The following is a 23,113-nucleotide window of genomic DNA, read 5'->3' on the forward strand; positions in this document are numbered from 1 at the left end:
TTCGCAAGGATCATCGTTTGAGAGATTAAGAAAGAAAGAGAAAGAGGGAACGAAGATCGTAGTGAACACGTCACGTGTCATCGCGTCGAGGGTGACGCAGGGGACCACCACTCTGTCCTTACTTCCCTCGACTAAAGCTGTATCCGGTCGAGGAGGAGGAGGAGGTCGCGAGTGGCCGACTTCTTCCTCCTCTCCGAATACACGACACGCTTATCCGGCCGTCCGGTTTTCTCGGTCACGGCTCGACGAAGGGGGAACACGCAGGACCCGAGGCACGCTCGTTCCTACATTATCCCCACGTGAGAGCCGGCAGGCATCGGGCCCCGCGATTCTTCTTCTTCTCCGCCGCGTCTCCTTCCATCTGATGAAGACGAGGAGCGCACACGGCCGGATCCAGAGGTCGGCGCGCCTCCACGAGCGCACAATTTTTCGTCCTCTCGAGAGGCGTCGAAACGTCGTTGTTCCGCGATCGCGCTCTCGCTTTCGAGAAGAGTTTCTTACGTCGATTAATTGGTCGAAGACTTTGTTGGAAGAGGGATCGGTTGGTTATCAGTTTTGGGAGCAAGTTGAGGGGAATGATCGAAGAGGGATGTCGATGTGATTCTGGGTGATTTGAATCGAGAAATTAGAGATTGGAGATATTTTTTGCGTATCGAGTAGTTAGTCGGATTGATCGAGATAGTGGTGATAGTGAATGTGGTTTCGTGGATCGGAAGGAAGAGGGAAGGTTTTGATGAGAGATCGCGCGAGGGAAGAATGATGGCGCGAGGATTGCTTTTTCTCACGGTGGTAAGAAATTTACGAATTTTTACTAATAATCGTAGATAACACGGATACTAAGCGCTGAATATGTATTGTGCTATTCTCGATTTACGAATTCTACTTTCACCAATTTGTCAGGAATTAATTAAATAAAATGCATCTCATATTTTTATAATCACGAGAAACTTTCATGGACTCGACGCATAAACGTCGAATTACAAGCATTGTAAAAATGATTGATACAAGAAAGTTTTTTATATATCACATTAATGATTCATAGAAATAATACTTTCGTGAAAAATTTCTAATTATTCGAACAATCGTTAATAATCAATTTGGCTGTTACACGTTTCGTTATTTATCAAACTTGTTATCCATAAACGAAAATCTTACAAATTCTTCGTCAAAACTTCAAAAGAAATCTCAATCTCTTCGTGAGGAAAGAAGCATCTGTCGTAGTTCTCTTTATGTAAAGTGGAACAACCTTTGCGTGGCCTTGATCTAGTAACCCAGTGGAACCAGGAAAAGTAACTATCCATAACTTCCCTTAATTGCCTCGAATTCCCTCTCACGTGTTAGTGAAAGATTTATCGAAGATTAAAAACACCAAATCATTGGCCGAACATGCTAATGATTTCCTACGTTATCATCAATTCACTCTTCTCTTCGTTTTCTATCCTGCTAGAGAATTAGATTTTTCAAACACATATTTTTTTCTATTCGTCATTCGCTCGTGTTTGATTGAGATTGATAAAATTACGTATAATAAGATGTGCAATTTATGTGTATATGTTGTTTTGTTACTTGTATGATTCCTGGATGATTATTTAAAAAAAAAAAAAAATGTGTGAGATAAATGATTCTGAAAATAATATTATTGATATGATTTTACAATGACACTTTTTATTTACTTTAATTTTATTCTCTAAAAAATGTGATCAAATTTTATTAAAAGCAAAATATAGTTATTCATAAAATAATAATAATAATAATACGAGTTGTAAGATATACAATATAATTTAATCTTTATAACTTTTTCCATACTTAAAACTACATATAATTCTTTTTTTGAATTAATCACATTATTACTTAGTATATCAAGTTTCATTGAAAATTCGATCCAATATGGAATAAATCAATAAATGATTTATAATTCATGAATGGATATCATCTTAGATCGATAAGCATGGTGAAAGTTGTCGATGATAATCTAAAGTTCTAAGAAAGTTTTGTAACCGGAGAATATCAACACTGTTGATATTCGTAATAATGAAAGAAAGAAAGAAAAAAAAAAGAAAAGAAGATCTTGCACGGAGGAAATCTTATAGAAGAAGATCTTTATACGTTGATAAAAAATCTTTCTTATTATTGTATTATTATTTTTTATTTTTTTTTTTCATTCACCTGCAGACATTTAAATAACGAAGCTCCTCCTTCTAAATTTGTAACTCATTACATTATAATGCGATATTCGAAAGTTGTTGGTTTCTTAGCTAATTACAGAGTTTGCAAGTTTGATAATAGTATAATTAATTAATTTCAAGGAATTAAAAATGAGGATAATGTATTGCGTGTACCAGCCTTAGATAATAATAATTCTTTATCTTCGTCAAATCTTGATGCATATGACGACTAATTTAACATCGAATCGTTTGAGAAAACCCTTCTTTATCGATTTCCTATACAATCTATAGATCATAGAGATCTATTGATTGCCTGCTTAACTCCTTAATTCGTGAAGATGCGAAAGGAGAAACGACAAGGAATATTATGATCGAGCAACAGAAGGAAACGCGTTGCACGCGTTTCAGAAAAATAATCGTGAAAATGGCAACCATGTTACAAAATATCCTGCGAAAATATCGTGCGTTATTTGCCAAGAATTGATGAACATTCTAGATATGAAAAAATGAATAAGAAGAAGAAGAAGAAGAAGAAGAAAAAAAAAAAGATCACTCACAGTGAAATCGTACCTTCTCCTCCTCCTCCTCTTGTTGAGCATCATGGTTACTAGGTCACCGCCGATTGCAAACGAAGAAGAGGATATGTTGGAATTTCCACGTTTATGGTTATTTCATGTAACACGATCGCCACAGTCTTTTCACGTCTCGTTACATCTTCCACTTTCTGCATTGGAAACGTTTCTCGCACCCACATTTCTTCGTCTCGTCTCAATCCTCGAGAAAATTCGGATCTCTGTAGGAATAATAGAGTGGTAGTACAGTGTGGAGATAGATTCTTATCGGGAGGACAAGTAACACGATAATGGAATTGTTAGTGATAAGAAATTGATACAAAATACATTTGATCTTTCAGACAATTGATACAGATGCAAGATAGTATGTGATAGATGTAGACCTGACGTTGGATAGATCTTGGACCACTTTTGTAAGACCACCCATGATCGATGCGATACGATCTGTGATATCAATATGAGAGAAATCGTGAATAAATATCGTCAATAATCGTCGAAGATATTCGTAACATTATAGAAAAATAATTGTTATGAGATATAACTTAAAAATGTAATATTTATTTTGTATTTCATTTAAGATTTTATGGGTTTTTTCTTTTCTTTTTATTTTTTAATTTAGGATAACATCGCTTGACACTCGATATCGTGAACAGATGTGTGATACTATTAAGAAATTCATATTTTAGAAAGTACTATTCTATCCAAGATCCTGCATCAACGTGAAAGTTATACAACCATTCATACAAATTCAGAGGAAGTGGGTAAACTCGATAAATGAAAATTATTATGGCAAAATTATTATATTGTCATCCGATTTGTATTTTTACTCGATCGATCAATAAACGAAATTTATTAACGAAATTTTCATTTTAAAAATTCGATTATTAAAATTAACTCTTTCTCTCAAATATCCGGGATGGCAGAAATTCCATTTCATCTAGAAAACGTTATAAAACGTTTAATTATCCTTTTTCAATAAATCACTGAACGAAAAAAAATTCCACGTATGAATAATTCATTTCGAAACAAAATTATTAATCTCATATCCAATTCTTGTTAAATGCACGCACAGCCAATTCCATTTCTTCCTTCTTTTTCTTCTTCTTCTTCCTCTTCTTCTTTTCTCTCTGGAAACTATCCATTCCAATTCGAAACGCGCGACTTTCACCTGTACTAGCGAATCGTATCCGCTATTTTATCATTTCTCAGTTAGGCGAAAAATCGGCGTAATTTCACTCGAAGAGATCGACACGTGCCCCGCTCATCGAATCGGTGTTTTCACGACGATTTCACGAGTAGTGTTACGCGCCGTCACGTTACAACGTCCACTTCCGGTTGAGGGGAATTAACGTTTCCATCGAGATCGAGATCTCTTCCGCGAGATCGAGAAGCTCGATTCTTTCTCGATCTGAGAATAACGGGAGAGAATAATCGCGCTATTGTGCGTGGAAAATTTTATTCGATTACAGATTGCGAATGATGAGAGCGGAAAGGATCATCTGAACGAGATAAGGAACAAGAAAACGGAAGAGGAGTCTCTGAATGAGTAGCGTTCTCTTCCCTCGTTTATATAAGTTTCGTTCAATAAATTGTGCGCTAGAGGGGAAGGATTAATTATAGATTCTGAAGAAAATGACACGTGAGAGACGAAGGAAAGGGAAAAATATGTTCATTCAAACGGACGAACTGTGTGTGTGTTTAGTATGGAATAAAAAAGAGAAATTAATTATAGGATTCTGTTCGTCTGAGAGTAACAACACGTGATATATTGTTATAAGAAAAAAGAAAAGAAAAAAAAAAAAATTACGAATATTCTCTTCCTTTATTTAAATAAATATTATTTAATAAGTCGTGTTTTATGAACGAGTGAATGAAAGGAGGAAGAATAAATTATATTTACGAATCTATATAAACGTTTAACGTTCGGTTTAACGTTTGCAATTAATATTCATATGTACGGTTTATCCAGCTTAAATCAATCGTAGATGGGAAATATAAAAATTTACGATCACTCGTGTAAAATTTCATAGTCCGTTAAAATTTTGTATTGAATTAACAAACATTTACGACGAGAGTCAATAGATATTAATCGACATTCTATTCTATTCTTCAAAATGTCCAAACTAAAGGGGAAAAAAGAAAAGTAAAAAAAAAAAAAAAAAAAAAAAAAAATCGTAGGATAGGATTAATTGTAATCGAAATCGAAATCTAAATATAGAGATATAGAACATTATATCGTGAAAAGTATATTAATTCGTAAAAATAATTGATCACGCGAGAAGATAGATTTAACATTTGAACTCCGTTCCGATCCAGAGAAAATTTACGGCACGACAACAATCAGCTTCGACGAGATTCGTCTTACTTTTTTTAGGCGTTCGTGCTACTATCCTCGATCGACGTCAGGGCCGAGAAGAAGAATCCAAAGGACAACGCGAAGCTCGTGTCTAATGATCGTAAAGAGAGTAACGAGACGGATGCCACGTTGATGAGCGAGGATCTCAAGAACAGGACGGATCAAGCACGAGAGAGCGTGAGTGAAAATAAATTTCCAAGTACTTTTTTAAGTAACGCTTAAACGTCGAGTTGGCCGGGTTAATTGCAATTAATTTAACGTGTTAAACGTATCGTTAACACGTTGACGAAAGGATACTTGTATAGATGCACCTATACCATTTACCGTTTATTGGAGAAATTGACGATCGTGGTGCTCTTCCAATTTATTATCCTTTCATAGCGTCAATAAAAAAGTATTTGAAACCGCGTAATTTGATGAAGAATAATTGTTTCGAGATTGTTGAGATTGAAAAAGAAACTATGTTGCATTTCTCTGTCAAAATGTTACTCGACAGAGGTTGGAAAAGGTTCGTGCCCTTCTGAGCAATGGAAGCCGACAAAATGGCAGCAGGGAGGTCGTGCTGTCGAGAAGTATGGACATTGCCAAGATCGTATCTGATGATGCCACTGGTGACGAGGAATCGGTGGAAGAATTACCCGAGGTAAGTAATATCGCGAATTATAGTTATTCGATACAATTTTTTTTTTTTTCAATGAAATAGATTATTGTCAAAGTAAAACAAAGTAAACGAAGACTTACGAAGCAGAGCTGCGAAAGAAAAATACTTGTTGTTGTTCTCCATCCTCTTTTCGTTCCCCCACAATTGACCATTTTCTGAGAATGATGACACGATGATTATAAATCTTCCACCGTCCTCTATCTCGCAAGATGAATCTCTTATTTATTCGTCTCGACGACGAAGTTTCAACACCTTGTAAGGGAAAGTGACTCGTTTTGTACAAACCGTAAATATCGAGTAGCAGGCGGTGATTTAACTTCGATTTTACCATTACAACTGTACGAGGTTCAACGCACCTTGCTTGAGGGAAAAGGAAATTTCTGAAATTTTCTTTTTTTTTAAATACGTTTTCTTCCAGATATCGATATCATTGTACGAGGAGATCGACGACTGTTCGCCTCGTTACTGGGAAAGATTCTTAGAAAGTCACGTTTCCAGCCCCTTTCTATCGTAAATCACATCGAGGCGTACAATTTTGTCACATATGAGCGCCATTCCATATAATTATTTTCGGCCTCCTAACTTTCTGCTCTCAACTGCTCGCAAAAATCCGTCCTAGGAATAACGAAACAAGTTCACCGTTATGATTACAGATTTCTAAAATTATTACATACTTCTTCCTCGAAGAAGTCACGTTTATAAGAATATGTATAAAGTAAACACGTATAAAGTAAAAGACTCGTTAACTGATGGAATAAAAATAATTTAATGTCTTGAAGGAGCAAAGTTACGTTACGATCTCTTCTGATCTGAGAAATTTTCCACAGGAAAACTTATATTCCAAGGTATATGATAGGATTTATTTTCTTTTCTCCGCGAACACTTTCACGATGTATTTATCGTCACAGCTGGTCGTAATTCTCGTAAGAATCACGGGCAAACGGCATGTAAATTTCTCATAGGATGTTGAGACTTTCCTCTCAGGAAAGTTAATCAGAAATCAGGTGAAAATGTATGTACGAGCGTTGTTAAGTTGTTGATCGAGATTTCTCGACCGATAAACTGAAATTGAAATTTATCGTACAGTCCGTCCAATAAGAGAAGCAAAGAATCTACTCTAAACGATATGATCTACACATTTTCACTAGACATGGAAAGAATTTTAATTGAAGATATTCGTGTATTTATTACACAGCCACAAGAATTGAAAATCGTGAGGCCCAATTTAAGGAAACGACCCGGTTATCGGCCACCTCCGAGAAGACCAGCCCCTTTAAATCGAAGAAACGTTTTCACAGGTATAATTGAAATAAAAATTCAACCAACAATTTCCAATTATACTACAACATTCGATAAAAAAAAAAATCAAATTCACAGATCTGTCCAGATCATCTCTGACGAGACCACCTAGACGACCCACGGAAATAAAGAAACGAGATCCAACCGAGAAGGAATGTAATTTCTTCACAAAGACAGTCTGTCTGGAAGCTGTTGATTATCCTCAGTGAGTTTTGCTTCACTTTCCTTCTCCATTTACTATTACGCAATTAATCCCGTTCAAAAGTTGGACTTTCTCTAATGAACGACAATAATCCGTAAGTTAATTAATCGTCTCACAACGAAACGTAACTCGTTAAATAAAGCGGAAGAAAACGCTCTCTCTCTCTTTCTCTCTCTCTCTCTCTCTCTCTCTCCTTCCTGTAATTCGAATTGTTCGAATTGCACAATCGACTTTCCTCTTCCCATAAATCATTTCACCATTTAATTAAGAAATTACGGGTTTGAAGATGAGGGAGGAGGTTATAAAAGCTACTTTCCTTTTTGTAACGAACGTTTTGATCCACGTTCGAATCGTGAGACAGACTATTGTTGTTCGAATGTCGGCTCTGAATCGATCAATCAGAGAAATATTTATTTCTTTCGAATTTGTCTTGATCGAAATCATTTTTTTCAGCGAGGCCATCATGAGAAGTTTGAGGAGCAACAAGGAGATGGTCGCCGCCTTGTTGACTGACTACAAGTCGCAGGATTTCGACGAGTCTGCCGAGACTCTTCCGGTTCCATTGCCTCTGGAAAATAAATATGATAATCGGTACGAGAATAACGAAATTAGAAGGTAAGACTGTACGTAATTACACGTTAGTAAAATATATATATATATTAGTATGCCCCTTGTTGAATGGCAACTGCGTCGACAGCGGTGTAAGACTCGATAATACGTTGAATTATGAATGTTTATGAAAAGAATGCGAATACGTTAAATACATAGAACGTAAGCTGAATTATTTTGCCTTGTCATATGTCTTAAATTATTTTTTATATATACATAAAATTGTATTTCTCTTGTTCCAATTCAATCATATCCAATTCATCTTCCTTTCAGGAGATCAGATTTGAATCCATCGTTCGAAAATGTGGAAGAGGGTTTCACGTGTCCATCGGTCATCAAATACGCGCGTCCTCAATTGGCAAGAGCCGCTTCCGGTGTATGGAAATACATAATAAACACTGGCGAGCATACTCAAACATTGCGACTAGAGAAATGCTCGTAAGTTGGATTAATTTGGACGAGATGTTACGTAAAAATCAATCCATAATCCAGCATAACATTTCATCGGCTTGCAAGTTAAACTCTTTAGTCACGGTTACAAGCAAAAACTTCCTATTTGAATCAGTTGAAGAAGCGAGCGTTTACCTCGACTATTCGTTCCGATGATTTATTTTGAATCGAGCCCGACTTTCTCGCAAAACTTATCGATTTCTGCATCTAACTTTAGAAATTCAACATCCACTCAAGTTAAACAAAATACCTTCTCTGTCGAGTTCAAGCAAGTAGAATTGATCGTGAACCGTCACTACGTCATTTACGTCACGTATCAGAAATATTCGTATTTATTTAATATTAAGAAAAAAAAAGAAAGAAATTTCATCCATTTTCCATTTTCAGGAATCCACAAGCGAGCTGCGCTTTCATATCCGAGAATTATCGCTCTTCCTGCGCCCAAGTGTACAATTACCACAGGCTTCTGACGTGGGACAACAAGTTGGGCCTGCACATGGACATTTTCAAGGTGCCGACTTGCTGCAATTGTCACGTGCACGGTTACGCGGAAATTTTCCCTCCTCATCAAAAGGATCCACCCTCGAGGATCAAGGAATCCTTCCCCGGCTCCGATTTCATCACCAGCGAGCAGAAAGACGATTTCGAGGAATCGTCCTCGTCCAAGTTGAATTATTTCAACAAGTTTCCCACCAATTTCGATTCGGGTACGATTGAACGAAAAAAATTGATTCTCTTCCTCTTCAAAAACGTGCATCTACAATTTTGTTTTAGTTTCGAATAGCAAGAAGCCCGCGATAGAGACCGCGCCCGGTCGACCGACGTCGTTCACGCTTCCCGTAAGAGCAAGGCAGAACAAGAAGCCTTCGACTTCTACGAGTTCAAGGCCGTTCGATAAATTGCCCCAACAGCACGCGCCGAACACCAGAGCACCGGGATACACCGGGCCTTTATTGAAATCGAGGCCAAACCAAAGGGGCGCCCCCAATAGGCCACCTTACAGAAGAGAGTCTCACGTCGAAGATCATACAGCGAATAGCACAATTTTGAGCAGGTAATTTTGTAATAAATTGTCAGGCAAGTTGTTAGAAAGGAAAGGTTGTTTAAAAAAAAAAAAAAGAAAATAAGAAATCGTGAACATGCGTAGATACAGTCAACCGTACGATTTGGAAATGGACGCCACGTCGAGGCTACAAAATGGCGGTTTCGACGACGAGTACCAGGAGCCGCAGAGGCGCGTCAATTACAATTACCATCCGATTATCGATTTTTTCAGACCGGAGGCGATGCAGTTGCAGTCGTCTGAGACCACGTCGATGTCGGAACAAAACGATTCGAATTCGTGGAAACCGATGATTGCATCCTGAACGCCGTTCCCCATTTTTCCGAGTACCTGATCTTTTCATTCTTCTCGACCAAGCAGAAGCGAAAGGATATTATATACTTCGTAGCTTCGTAGTTTCGTAGTTGATGTTACATTTATTCCTTACTAAACGACTCGTTTCACAAATGTAACAGTGTCTTTTCATCTTGAGTACGACTGGAAAATGCCGGATCGTTTTTATTAAATCATTCCCTCGGTAAATAGAAATAAAGGAAAAATTGTAAATTCGATTGTAATTAAATTAACAACTGGTCCGGCACACTGTTAATCATTTTGACGCCTAGTATTATATTATATGCGCGTGATGGAGATTTGAGATTTATAAAAATATAAAAATATCTTATGCTCTCATATGTTGAAATTACGTTTCATTGTATTATAATTATAACGGTAGTGGATGTTTAAGTATAAGTATATTACGTAGAATGTTGGGCAGGTGCAATTGAGAACGCATTGCTGTTAAATAACGTCGCTCGAATTTTTATCGTATTTATTACTCTCCACTTCTTATTATTTATAATTATATAAACGATCGTTTGTTATAAAATGTTAATCGTTAATCCCGTGAACGATCAAATAAATAATTCAATTTTCTTTTTCTTTTTTCGTTGTTAAAATTATTGCATTATCCTCCACCAAGGAAACAAGATTTATCCCTGTTACTTAAACACCACCACCTACTTTTTGCCCCACAATCTCCACAATCGCCTTACACAACAGTTTAAACTCGTTTAAATAACCATTCCTTCCCGTCCAAATTAAATTCTATTTGCGATGCTTTAAAACGTGCGCGCAATATTCCAAATTATTTCCAATTTCTTGAGATTTTCGTGGCACGTAAAATATTACAGAAATGTAAAACTTGATTCGAACGAATCACGATGATGTTAACGCACCTTCTCGGGGGAATCTAGCCACAATTCAAGAGCACGTTTCGCTTAGCTCGCTCGTCTGTAAATCGTTTGTTTCGCTTGCCAAGCTTCTGCGGAGGCAATTGCACCAGGCCTTTCCGCGTCGATCCGCGAACCGTGTCTCCCGCGAGCCACACTTTTCTCCGCTTCGCTGCCTCCGGATGGAACGTTATCGAGAGCCGTTGGATTCTAAAAAAAAAAAAAAAAAAAAAAAAAAAACGAAGCTAACAACAATGGAGCTCCAAACTTTGATCCATTGTTTCTAAGATTCCATGTTCCTTTTTTTTCTTCTTTCGAATATATTTTTAAATATTCAACAATTCACAGAGGAAATTGTGCGATATTAAAGAAACTTCGTTCTTTTCCACTGGTTTCGAGGCCACGCGTCCTTAATAAATATTCAATAATAATCTCGGAAGAGATTAGCGTTTGCATCGAGTTAGAGAATCGGATATAATGATCATTGAGAATAATCCATTCAAGAATTCTATTTCTCTAATTATTTGATCTTTTCATCGAATATATATATTCAAATGATCAGGAAAATGAATAACTTCTAACTCTTTATCAATCACTTATCAAACTGTGGCAAAGAATTGTTAATTAAAACAGAAGACAAGATTGTTTCCAATTAATATTCTCTATCGTACTTGTCACATTCGTCGTCGAAAGTGCACAGAAAAGCGTGAAATAAAGCGTGTCGTGCGATCCAATTCCAGACGAAAATCCGCAGAAAGTGGCTCAGTGGAAAAAAAAAAAAAAATGTCCATACGATATCCCTCGCGATCCATCAGAATTTCTTTATTTTTTCCCTTTCCCAGTGAAACGATCCATCTCAAGGGGCTCAATCGAGAGTGACAGAATCGTTCTATGCTCGCCACTGCACGGTCCCGTGAACAACGTGACGCTTCAAACCCTACTTCTGCCTTTCCGTTCCGCTGGAAAATATAAATTAGACCAGGTGGACCGTGCCGAGTGCAGTTCGACGCAAGATACCTCGATCGAAAATTATTGGAAATTTATCGGTGAACCGATTCTAAACACCTTTCGCGCATTCTTTCAAATTCGATAACAATTCATCTCTATGCAATTTTTCCGTCTAAGAAATATGCATCGATCCTTCGTTAATCATCTTTAATTCCTTTCAAAAATATTTCTCGCGAATCGACGGTGGTGAAATATTCGAAGAAAAGAAAGATTCGTTCGTTCGTTCTCTGGTGATGTGACAGAAGCGCGAAGCGATGCTTTTCGAATATTCGAGACAATTGATACGTGCAATGGGAAGCTCGCAATAACTTGAGATGAATCAAACGCTGTTAATATTGTTGCTGGTGTCGGTTTTCGTCTCTCAAGGGAAATCGGTTCAGTTGGATGCTTACAATTCCGATCGGGGTTCGAGAAACGAGGGGAAACCGCAACAAACCGGCGTCCCCAAAGATGAATCGGTCATCGTACAATCGACTACCACTGTTCCTCACAAAGATCCGCTTCAATCGTCCGAGACCGTCGTGCATAACAGGCTTGAAAATCCGGATGACGAATCACAAGATTCCTCTTCTTCTTCTTCTTCATCCGAGGAAGAAGAAGAAGAGCCTGAAGCTCCGCCCGACCACGTCGTCCCCCATTCGGAGCACCAAGAATCTAGAAACGTCCCCACGAAACCTGGATACGTTGCTCCAGGTGATTGGGCCAAGCTCGATAAAAAGGTCGATCTGGAATTTGTACCTAGAAAAGTGTACGCCCAGGTGAGGAAGATCGACACGTACAGAAAGCTGCCGCGAAAGAAGGCGATAGAGAATGCGGAATCCGAAGAGGAGAAGGCAAACGCCGCAAGATTGAGGGAAGTGGTGAGAAACACGAAAGTGAATACGGTTTACACGGAGGAAGGGTACGAGGATTCCGCTTACGATCACGCTGGACACGTCAGGGATGCCGATTTTGAAGAAGGGTACGCCAGAAAGCTGCACGATCAGTTGGATGTTAAGAGGAAGTCTGAGAACGATGATAATGACGACGACGACGATGATGTCAGCGAGTCGGAGAGCAAAAGAAACACGAAGAAAAGTGAAAAACACGGGAAGATTTCTGAAAAAGGAATCGAGAAAGAGGATAACAATGATCGTTACGAGGCGGGCACGAAGATAGGTGATCCAAAGTTTGTCGTTGAGGAGGGAAGGGAAAAATTGCAGGAGGATATAGAAAGAGAAGCTGAAGAGTTGGAGAAAGGAATCGAGATAAGTAAATTGGGGAAGGCAGGAGCGAGAGAAGACTTGGCTGAATCTAGGAAACGTGATGATTATAAAAAAGGTAGGAGGAGGAGGCCTGAACAGTCTTTGGAATCATATAGATACGAGGTTGATGGAAATTCCTCGTCTGATTCTGTTGATTCGATCAATTTGGAAGGTATCCAGGAGAATCCAACGACTATCAGCTACAGTCAACTCTTCTGGAATTATTTCAAAGCGATGGAGAATCGAGTAACCACGACGGAACTTCCATTGATTCTGGAATCAACCACATTGAGCCCAAATATTTTACGTGCACACGTGGAAAATCTTTTACCTCATTTCGTTTATCAAGGAATCACCACGTCTGTTCCAACGATCGAATCTGAAATTTTGAGTGCACCACCAATTGTCCAAGATCAAACATCTTCGATCGATTCGGAATATTCCAATATTAATGGACGTGATGATCAATTGTTGCCTTCAGATAGTGCAAGTGTGAACAAACTTTGGCAATCGATCAATTCCAACCAAGATCAATTCACGACACAAGCCTCTCTTATTTTAGATCAGGAAGGAATTTTATTCTCCAATACTCAAACGAATCCGGACAACACCGAGGAGCTTAACAAGAACGATTTCGACGATTCTCTCTTCAACCCAGCATTGAATTCTTTCAATCTCAATCGCAAGCCACGTTACAAGATCACGATCAGGCACAAGCCGAACGAATCTAAAACATCTAATTCCGAATCTTCGAACGAGAAATCATCAAACAATGTAGGCAAACGAGTGATCGATACCACGATGCCAAAAATCGCCTCAATGAACGAGAATTACATGAAGGTTTTGACGCACGTGAGAAACGAGAATAAAATGAAGAACCAGCAACGAAACAAACAACCTCTTTCTCCATCGAGCGGCAAGATAAAAGAGTTAAGAATTAATCCTCTTCCCCCAAAAATACCCAAAAATCGCTACCACGATTTCTTCGACTCGCGAAATCAACGCGGGATCAACGCCAAACACATCGACTGGAGGAGCCCTACCAGTTTCAAAAATCTGAAAATCCAAAACGACGATTCGCCTCAACGATTCCCGTCCAATCGAAAAAATCGAGACTCGTTGACAGGGTTCGATTTGGCACGAATCGTTGCCTCGTTACGAAACGATCCGATCTGGAATCGCAAAGAATCGGCGGATTACGCGAGAAGGCGCGCGAAAAACACGAAAGCGAGACACTTTCGTGAGGTGTCGGGCGAGAATGGAATCCGGGAAGCAAAAAGGCGGGAAAGAAGATCCGCAGAAGAAGCGGGTGACGAAAGTGGTGTCTTTGCGAAAGGCGGATCGATGGCGAGCGACGGCGTGTCGAATCGGAGTGAAGTAGAACGAGGAGGGAAAAATAGTTGGAACGAGAGAAATTGGAGAGTGATTGGGTTGGAAGTGGGGCCTGCTCTGGATAAGTCGCGAGTAAAACGGTCCGCGGAGAAGAAATCGAGACATGGCGGTGGGGAAGGGTCGCGTGCCGTGGAAAGAGAAAGCGGTGCGGGGGGGGAGGGCGTGGAAAGGGTTGAAGGTGATTCGATGGCGTTGTACGACGATGAAAGGAAGAAAGGAAACGTGACCGATTTGATGAGAGGAAAGAAGAATTTTCAGATCGAGGAATCGTTGAAGGGAAATCTTCGATTCAACCTCGATGGAGGAGAATCTAACGAGACGAAAGTCAAACAACCATTGGAGAGTGTAGAGTCGTTAGACGGAATGTCCAAGGATGAAGAATCGTTGAACGAAACGTCTAGTAAAGTAAAACACGAATTAAAGAAGCATGCAGAGTTACTGGACGAAGCTCCAAAAGTGGTGCAAGATGTCGTGGACGAAGAAATAAACGCTCGTTTCAAACAAGACGAGAAAACGAGGGGCAAAGAGGTTAAGAAAGAGAAGGATGGGGTCGAAGTCGAGGTTCCAGAATTCGATTACGTGGAAGAATTGACGGAGGATGGCGATAACTATGACGCTACGACCACGGAGGCTGTATTGGACCAAGAGAAATATCCTTTCTACAAGAACGAACAAATACCAATTGCGTCCGCGTTGAAATACGCGACAGATCCTGAGAGAGTACCCACGAAAACGTACGGGGCAATGGAATTTTACAATTCGAGGGACAATTACAAACACTGCGACGAGATAGAGGCCAATCTGAACGTTCCACCGAAGAAGGAGGAGCCGGTGGCGGACAGAGGAACCGTGGAGGATCTTCCTCGTCTGAGAGGCTTAGGGGACAAGCTCGACTGTTTCAAGTCGAAATACTTCGACGAGAATCCGTTCGACAATCCGTTGTTCTTGGAGAAAGAGGTGGAGGATCCAGCCCCCGTCCCAGAGATAGATCCCAAGCAATTCGCGTCGAGGATCATGATGTTCCCCAAGCAGAACGACGAGTTCGTGGTGCAGAAACCTTCGAGGCGGCCGGAGAATTATCGCCAACAACCTCGAAAACAAGGTCAAGCCAGAAATCCCAGGAAGGGAGCGCGAACACGTTACAATGGTTATCCGAGAGGCGGGACGAGGAAGAGACCTCAGGTTTACTCGGCCCAGTCGTCCAGAATCAAATACACGAAGGGTTACAACGTGCGACCTCGAAATTGGAGGGGGAAGAAAAGCGAGAAGAACCACGGTTCCGCCACTTCTGCAAGCAAGATATCATCGTTTTACACACCTTATCAGAATCAAGTTTACGAGGATGTGATGGGTACGATTAAAAATTTGGCTAATTCGTATCAAGTGTACGAGGTGACCACGATCCCGCCATCCCAGGATGAGGTTGCTGCGCTCGATGACGATGCGAAGACGAATTCTTCCGCGAAAAGTTCGGCAAATCGCGAGAGGAAAGAGAAAAGTGGCGCGAACGGTGTCGATCATCGTTCGAATAATTTCAACGATGCGAAAAATAATAAAGAATCGATGATTCCTAAATATCGACACAGGCAGAGGGGCGTCTACAAGAGGATTAACGTTCCGCGGAAGGGTAGGCCGAGGGTTCAACAGATGTATAAACCTGTAATCAGAACTGTGAAACGAAAAGTTCGTATTTATAAAAGAGATTTGACGGAAGAGAAATCGAGAGAAGATGAAACGGAAACGTTAAGTTGGAAGGAGAATTATTATTCGAGACCCAATTTAACCACTCGAGGTGATCAAGATTTTCGGGAAGATTCGAATAATAAAAATTTAGGTAGTATAGTTTCGAAGACGACCGATTCGAGAAAACCCGCGAGAAGCAACGATAGAGAAAAACCACAGAAAGTCGTGTACACGATCAACGATAGGATCAGGTATTCGAAACCGAAAGGTGAAATAAGGAGAGTTGGAAAATTCGAAAATAAAACGAAGACGGTGGACGGTAGACGAAGAGAGCCAAGATACAATTATATTAGAAAAAAAATTCCTTCGAATCAAGTTTCGATCACTACGGAAACCTCTTCCTCGAAGAATAAAATTAATTCGGAAAAAACGACAACGACCACAGAAAAGATCGTCGAGTTTGACAATCGAGAAATCGGAAAAAAGAGTCGACAGGCAACGTACTTGATCGACGAAGCTAAGAATAATCGTACGAATGTCTCTGAAACTCTCGATCATTCTAAACGAGATTCGATCGACAGTTCAAACGAGCAAACCGCGAACGAAACGAGGAACGGTTACGCAGTCTACGAGAACGTGAACGAGGATGATGAAGCAACGACCACGTTCAGTCCTCAAACGTCAACGTCCTCGGACGGTTTCTTCGAGTTTAAAAGTTTCTTAGACGCCGATCCACCGAAATATACGGGCTTGTCTTCCGAAGATTTCAAAATGCCCTATTCGTTCAATAATTCCAACGACGTTGGCTCGAACGTTAACGAGAAGAGGAAAGAGGAGGATACCTCGAACGCTCTCCCTCCTTCGTTTTTCTCCAACGAAGAATCGTCAGAGAAGGAAGAAACGATTCAAGCGAAACTCGAATCGAGCACCGAATCCTCGGAGGAAAACAGCGCCCCGTCCAAGGAAACTGCGTTTTCGGAAGAGGATCGAACGTTCTTCAGCTACGCGTCCAGGCCATCCTCCCCGGCAGAGAATTTCGAGGATGAGAGATACGCGGATCTTGGGCCACGCGTGAACAAGCCAGCCTTCTTCCACCCTCGATTCCCCGATCACAAGAGATCGAGTCCAAGGAGAAGTTCCGAGGAGGGGAGCGGGGAACAGAAAGAGGAATACGTGTTCCCCTGGTACAGAGACAAAGAGGATGAACGAAGAAAGAAACGGAATCGTCGTCGTGGTAAATCGAACGGGGAGTACGAGTATCCGTGGGAGAGAAGAGAGCGTTTGGCCAGGGAGGAGAAGAGAAGGAAAGAGGGAAGGAAAGGGTTTATGAGGAGGTTCGACGACGACGACGATGACGGCGACGACGAAGAGGCAAGTTCTGCAACGACACGCGAAAGAAACATTCATCCTCGGGGTAGATATCGATTTTGGGATCGATTCAAAGATTCGATTGGAATGCATTCCGACAATGCGGGAAGCAGTAGCGAGAATCAACCGATAGTGAAATATAGTAGCAGATACAGTGGCAAGAGTGTGAGATTGCCTTTGGACAAGGCGAGCAATCGATCGACGAACGCGGAAGAAATTAGTAGATCGATCAAGAAGATCCTTGAAGGTGATTCTGAGGAAAGGAAGAAATTGGAAAACGATTCTTCGACGGAAAAGATAGTTGCAACCGAACCTCCAGGGATTTCTGAAGGAGGAATCGTCCCTGAAAATGTGACCTTGGCCCCAACGAGGAAAACTAAGGACAAGGAAAAATCGAAAGGCAAGAATTCTGCGGATTCATCGTTCGAAAGTAGAAACTCGAACGATCCTGGAATAACTGTGGTCGAGAGCAGGCGTCGGGGAAATGAGAATTCTACGAAACAGGGGAGCAAGAAAAGGCGGAGGCCGTCGAAGATTGTTATCCCTACCGTGGAAACCACGGTGAAGTCTGTCACTGAAACCGATCGAGCTCGTCGAAGACAAAAATCAAGAAAATCTGTTTCTTCGACGAGGTCGGCGCCTGGAATAGCTCGCGGGAGAAATGAGAAATCGGATAAAGATGTTAAGAAGGGGAACGTCCTGAATGATGCGGACACCTCGACGAAGAGCAAAACTGGAGCAGTGGGGCATCGTTCCGAAGGAAGAAAGAGGGGTCGAGCGAATGAAATAGCGAACGAGAACAAGGAGGATCGGGAGGTGTCCTCTGTAAAGAGCGTGAAAAAACAAGAACATTCTGAGAAGGTTGACGATGATACGAAGAATGATCCGAAGAGGGAAGATGTGAAGAATGATACCGTGGGATCGGTGGATGACGAGACGAAGGAGAATAAGGGAGGGGTCGAGTCGAAGACGACGTTTCCATTCGTCAAAAGTGAGGACAGGTTTGAATTCAGGGACGACAGGATAGATTTATTGAGCGATTTTGATAAGTCTGACAACGAGGATGAATTTGAAAGTGCATCAGATTCGAATTTCACACCTCAGAATGGAGCTGTTCAAATGACCGAGCAAGGTTCAAGTGAAATTGTCTCTTCGGCTTCTTGGATATCGGAGAATTATGATTTTTAATTAGAACTTTATATTTTTTTATTTAGTTTATGATATTTTTTTTTTTTTTTTTTTAGAAAGAAGAGAAAGAAAAATTGAAAGTGGAACTGTCGTTGTTTTGATGAGGCAATATTTATGAAAATTAGAAGAAATTGATTGGAAAGAGATTGATGAAACATTGTTGAGAGGATGTCAGGTTCATTAGGGATTTTTATTAAAACTTTCTTTCATTAAATTGATGTTTCGAGAGAGTTTTGTATGATATGGTGTCATAAAAAGGTGAAACGAATTTTATTTTAGAACGAATATGATGTTTCTTACGATAATGATTCATTTCAGACTTCGTTTGAATGATTTACTATGAAATGTTATTATAAAAAAAATTATTTTAAATTATTAATTATAAAAAAATTTATTTTTAAAATATACGATTTAAAATGTACGATTGAGGACAAAATTATAACGCGGAATGGATGGAAATCGAACGATTGATAAGTTTATGAAACAAAGAAAGAAGTAATATAAGAAATCAGAGCAAATAATTTATCGATCTAGATGTTGGATGATATTTCTTAATAATTTTTTGCAATAATTTTAACTCATTTCTGAAATGAATCCATTAAATTTTATCAATTTTTATATATCGATTTTAATAACGAAGATAGATAGATATTTTTAACGTTAACGAATAAAGTTTTATATATATGTTCAATCGTGTCATGTATATTAATAAAATCAATCGAATGAAAATAAATATATTGCACAAGAAACGAAATATTCTTCTGAAAAAATTCCTTATAAGTTTTAATTTCCAATTAATTATTTTATTTTTGTACGATAATTGATCATAATCAAAAAATATCAATAATTTATTACCCTCGTTATATAATTCGAATCCTTGTTTCCAACCTGGATATCCTTGATCTAATTTTCTAGAATAAATTGTCACGTGACAATTCCTCCATAAAATTTAGCGAGTGTATTTATCAATCATTCTTTCGTTCATTGTACTCCATCAAACCTAGTGAAAATGATTCATCGATAATTTTACGATGAATAATAGTGCACTTGCACTTAATGATATATTGTGTCGGCTCGATACAATGATTCATACCATTTTATTAACCGCACAATGCTTCTGAAATAATGATTTTATTTAAGTAGACACACTTATGAACTTCACGGTCTAAATACTCTTACTGCTAAAGAAAATTATGTGGGCGATGCAATTAATTAACCAATGTGTTATAACTACATATTTTTTTTTAAACGCTTCGTTAACCAACATCTGCATCTTCAATTACTAATATTTTCAACTATTGGTTAATTTTTTTTCATATTTGCTATCGTATTCAGCAATTTTTAAAAATATATCTCTCGATCAAATCGACTTTCGAACGATAAGATTTCCCTCAAAGAGCGTTTACCTTATTCCTTATTGGCGAAACCAATGTGAACGGTATGTGGATATATTCAACCAAGGTTAAGGTGGACGATATCCTCCATTTAAGAACGAGTTGCATTCTAATAAAATCCCATCGATGAATAACTCGATACTGAAAGGAAATACAAGAGTTTGATTGGCCAACTGCGAGGCCGAGCCCCGTATATAATTCGATCTTTACTTTAGTGCTTTAGTTTCCTTCTTGTCTTGCCACGCGATTGCCAAAAGGTTATTATGCCTTTTTTAAAGGTACGTCGACTCTTTGTACGTTTTGTATAAAAATAGAAAAAAGAAAAAGAAAAGAAAGAAGAAGCATTCGTTGTATTATTTCTTGAACAAGTGGTGCTAATTAAAGATAACTTCGTACCTCATGAAAAATGTAAATGTTTTTTCAGTGATGTGCCAATGAAGTGTATTTCTGAAAAAAAAAAAAAAATAAGAATGAAAGATACGAATGAAAAAACAATGGAACGAAAAGATCGTATTAAGAAGGATTCTAAATCAAATCGTATAAAATGTCTAAGATCTTTGATCGATATATTAAATTAATTCTAAATTAATAGAAGAAGAAGAAATGTATAATTTTGACAAATGTACGGTTGAACGATATTAACAGAAAGATCGATGTTCCTCGCGTGACAAATAGAAATAGACTTTATTAACATATTTAACTAGAACGAAAAAGAGAAAATAGTCGAAGCATGAGCGAGTAATACGAGTCGCGTGACTAACATCGTGAGAGGTGATTGTGTCCCTCCAAGGTCCATATGTTTCTTCAACGCCGTAAGCATATTCAATAAACTCTATCGAACTTTTCAAATCGAATTAAAATTATTATTCGAATCAAACTTTTCAAAGTATCTAATTTCCATTCTTCACTTTTCACTTGCCAGTTAAATTTCGATTCGATCGAAAAACTAAACTAAAAAGAAAAAGAAAAAAAAATAAAAAAAGGAAATTTTCAATGACGAAAATCGTGGAAATGAAATATTGAGTTTGGATTGGCCAACAGAAACCTTACGCCGTGCCTATAATTCAATCTTCGAGTTTGTACTCGAGTTTCGTTCTTGTTTTACGATTCGGCAAACAGAAAACACGGATACGTGTGCTGAAATAAAAGTGATCCGTACTTAAAACGGTGCATTCAAATGAGAGGTTGCATAGAGGTTGCTGTTGTCGATCTTTTTTTTTTCTTTCCTTCTTCTTCTTTTTTTTTTTTTTTTTTTCTTCAAATAAAAATAAAATGTCAAGAGAAAGTGAGAACGATTAACATCTAGCGGTTAATGTCTCGAACATGTTTATTTTAACGTTTCGCTAGATTTCTAAGTTCCAATGTCTATGAAATGTTCTGTTTATGGTAAAATGAAACGAGGCAAAAAATTGACATGCAAATAATGGCATACTTTCTATCGTCGATTGTCATTTGTTGCCATTAACTTTGTCCGCCGTTGTGAAATTTTGATTTCGAAGATAATAACCTGGCTGTTAATCTTTAATTAATTTTTTAATTAAGGATCTGATTAAATTCTCTTACATCACACGAATTGAATATTGTTTCAATAATATGGGAAGATGGATATCTTCGTACGTGATATCTGATTGAAAATAAATATAAAAGAAAAAAATAAAATATTTTCCGCTTCAAAAATATATCATATCGACCAGGAGAAACGTTTGAAATATCATATTTTATTTTATGATGATAATTAATTGTTTACAGACCATTTTGCTGTTGAGTGTCGTTGGTTTGCTGAACTTATCGACAGTCGCGCCAGACAGCGCAGGAATCGTGGAAATGGTGAATGGATTGGCGTATGGTAAGTCAGTTTGTTCGTTTTCCTTTCACTTTACGAAATCTGTAAAAAAAAAAAAAAAAAAAAATAACAATTTTTGTTATTATTAATAGATACACAAATAGCAATTCCATTACCCTTTTTTTTTTTTTTGTATTTTTAAATACATAGATTAGTTTTCACGAAAATTAGTTTTCATGAAAACAATCATTATTTTTTTACATTCGATAAAATCACAACAGAGGACGACACTGGAGTTCGTGACCATTTCACATAAATTCCTTTCAAACATTAAATAGAGAAACGAAATAACAAAAATCTTACCTTCTATTGAATTAACGATAATAAAATAATATTAAATTATGAAAATAAACTTTACTATATTTTTTTAAACGCGTGATCGATAATCCATGAAGATTTCAATGCACCGAAGACTGGAGATTTCAACGCCTGAATAAACGATATCGACTGTTCCTTACTGTTATTACTGGAAAAATAATAAAAATAAATAAATATAAAAATAACATACCTACCTGTAATCAACATCGATAAAATTTTTATTACTATTCTTCAATTTTTTCCTATTCTATTTTTATTATTCTCAGGTGGCATTCCCTATGGAAGTATAACTGGCATGGTAGCAAAGTATCCAGGATTCATGGGGCAACAATTGAATTCTCTTCAGCCGCGGCAATTAAACGGATTGAAAAGTGCACAACCAGTGGTGATCGCTCCGAATTTTAGGGCAGCGAGATTAGCTGATGTGCATCCACGACCCGTGCAAATTTACAACGTTCCAAGTGTCGTTGCACCTGGCGTTGTGGGCACGATCAGCCACATAGGGTACTAAAGATAATTAGTTACAAAATAAGTTAGCGATGAAAAATATAAAAATTCCATTCTTGTTTGTTCAATACTTTCACACAACGCATTCCAAGAATTCCATTATATTTATTGTCACTTATAATTATATGTAATTAAAAGTCATGAAAATTGATTTAAAAGCAATCTTCAAATAATATTTGTCATTAAACAGAGATATTTTTAAATATTTTTCGCTTTTACTTCACAATTTATTTCGTACATGTATATAGGGTAGAAACTCTTCATTCAATTATGTTTGCTCAATCACTCAAATACATTGCAAACGAGAATAATAGGCATACCGTGACAAGTTATTATTCGAACGTTCGATCAACAGTTTTCTACGAAGTGAATCAGGTACTGGCATTTCCGCAGCGTATACTATAATTGTATTCAGAAATATTATTTCAAATTTCTCCTTTCTCGTATTACTCAACAATAAAATAACGAATTAAAAATTCTATAAATTATATATCGTTATAAATCGATCCCTTATTCTTCCGTATCAATTGTAAAGATAAAATATACCCTTGTATCGTCGAGCTTATGAGAAAATAATCCA

The 23,113-nt window shown here is 38.3% G+C and overlaps 3 protein-coding genes across 5 annotated transcripts; all 3 read left to right on the forward strand.

Annotated features, from left to right (window-relative positions):
• The first annotated feature begins 224 nt into the window (after positions 1 to 224).
• On the forward strand, positions 225 to 10,298 carry NT1 (Neurotrophin 1). Of its 2 annotated transcripts, none has more exons than XM_086907479.1 (10): positions 225 to 789; positions 5,112 to 5,270; positions 5,590 to 5,736; positions 6,950 to 7,052; positions 7,132 to 7,258; positions 7,709 to 7,870; positions 8,138 to 8,302; positions 8,702 to 9,021; positions 9,089 to 9,368; positions 9,591 to 10,298. In XM_086907479.1, exons 1-10 carry the CDS (start codon positions 757 to 759, stop codon positions 9,679 to 9,681), a joined length of 1,587 nt encoding a protein of 528 aa, XP_086763605.1. In that variant the 5' UTR covers positions 225 to 756; the 3' UTR covers positions 9,682 to 10,298. The 2 variants fall into 2 exon arrangements, with proteins under 2 accessions (XP_086763605.1, XP_086763604.1); XM_086907478.1 differs by having other exon boundaries at positions 227 to 789; positions 9,462 to 10,298.
• Positions 10,299 to 11,857: 1,559 nt separating this feature from the next.
• LOC147657739 (uncharacterized) lies at positions 11,858 to 19,220 on the forward strand. The gene has a single exon (XM_086907779.1). It carries the CDS (start codon positions 11,911 to 11,913, stop codon positions 18,469 to 18,471), a length of 6,561 nt encoding a protein of 2,186 aa, XP_086763905.1. The 5' UTR covers positions 11,858 to 11,910; the 3' UTR covers positions 18,472 to 19,220.
• Positions 19,221 to 19,987: 767 nt separating this feature from the next.
• Positions 19,988 to 23,018, forward strand: LOC100868627 (uncharacterized). Of its 2 annotated transcripts, XM_003698147.4 has the most exons (3): positions 19,988 to 20,143; positions 21,615 to 21,711; positions 22,293 to 23,018. In XM_003698147.4, exons 1-3 carry the CDS (start codon positions 20,129 to 20,131, stop codon positions 22,535 to 22,537), a joined length of 357 nt encoding a protein of 118 aa, XP_003698195.1. In that variant the 5' UTR covers positions 19,988 to 20,128; the 3' UTR covers positions 22,538 to 23,018. The 2 variants fall into 2 exon arrangements, with proteins under 2 accessions (XP_003698195.1, XP_012348518.1); XM_012493064.3 differs by lacking the exon at positions 19,988 to 20,143 and having other exon boundaries at positions 21,591 to 21,711.
• Positions 23,019 to 23,113: the final 95 nt, after the last annotated feature.

Source organism: Apis florea, unplaced genomic scaffold (assembly GCF_048593485.1).
Source record: "Apis florea isolate Af1SG1 unplaced genomic scaffold, ASM4859348v1 contig_2897_pilon, whole genome shotgun sequence".
NCBI lineage: Eukaryota > Metazoa > Arthropoda > Insecta > Hymenoptera > Apidae > Apis > Apis florea.

Excerpts from the sequence above, each read along its gene's own strand:
- NT1 (XM_086907478.1), top strand. The coding sequence starts at position 757 with ATGATGGCGCGAGGATTGCTTTTTCTCACGGTG. Across the intron at positions 5,271-5,589 it reads CGGATCAAGCACGAGAGAGC|AGGTTGGAAAAGGTTCGTGC; the intron begins GTGAGTGAAAAT and ends GTTACTCGACAG. Across the intron at positions 9,369-9,461 it reads AATAGCACAATTTTGAGCAG|ATACAGTCAACCGTACGATT; the intron begins GTAATTTTGTAA and ends GAACATGCGTAG.
- LOC147657739 (XM_086907779.1), top strand. The coding sequence starts at position 11,911 with ATGAATCAAACGCTGTTAATATTGTTGCTGGTGTCGGTTTTCGTCTCT.
- LOC100868627 (XM_012493064.3), top strand. The coding sequence starts at position 21,591 with ATGATGATAATTAATTGTTTACAGACCATTTTGCTGTTGAGTGTCGTT. Across the intron at positions 21,712-22,292 it reads GGTGAATGGATTGGCGTATG|GTGGCATTCCCTATGGAAGT; the intron begins GTAAGTCAGTTT and ends TATTATTCTCAG.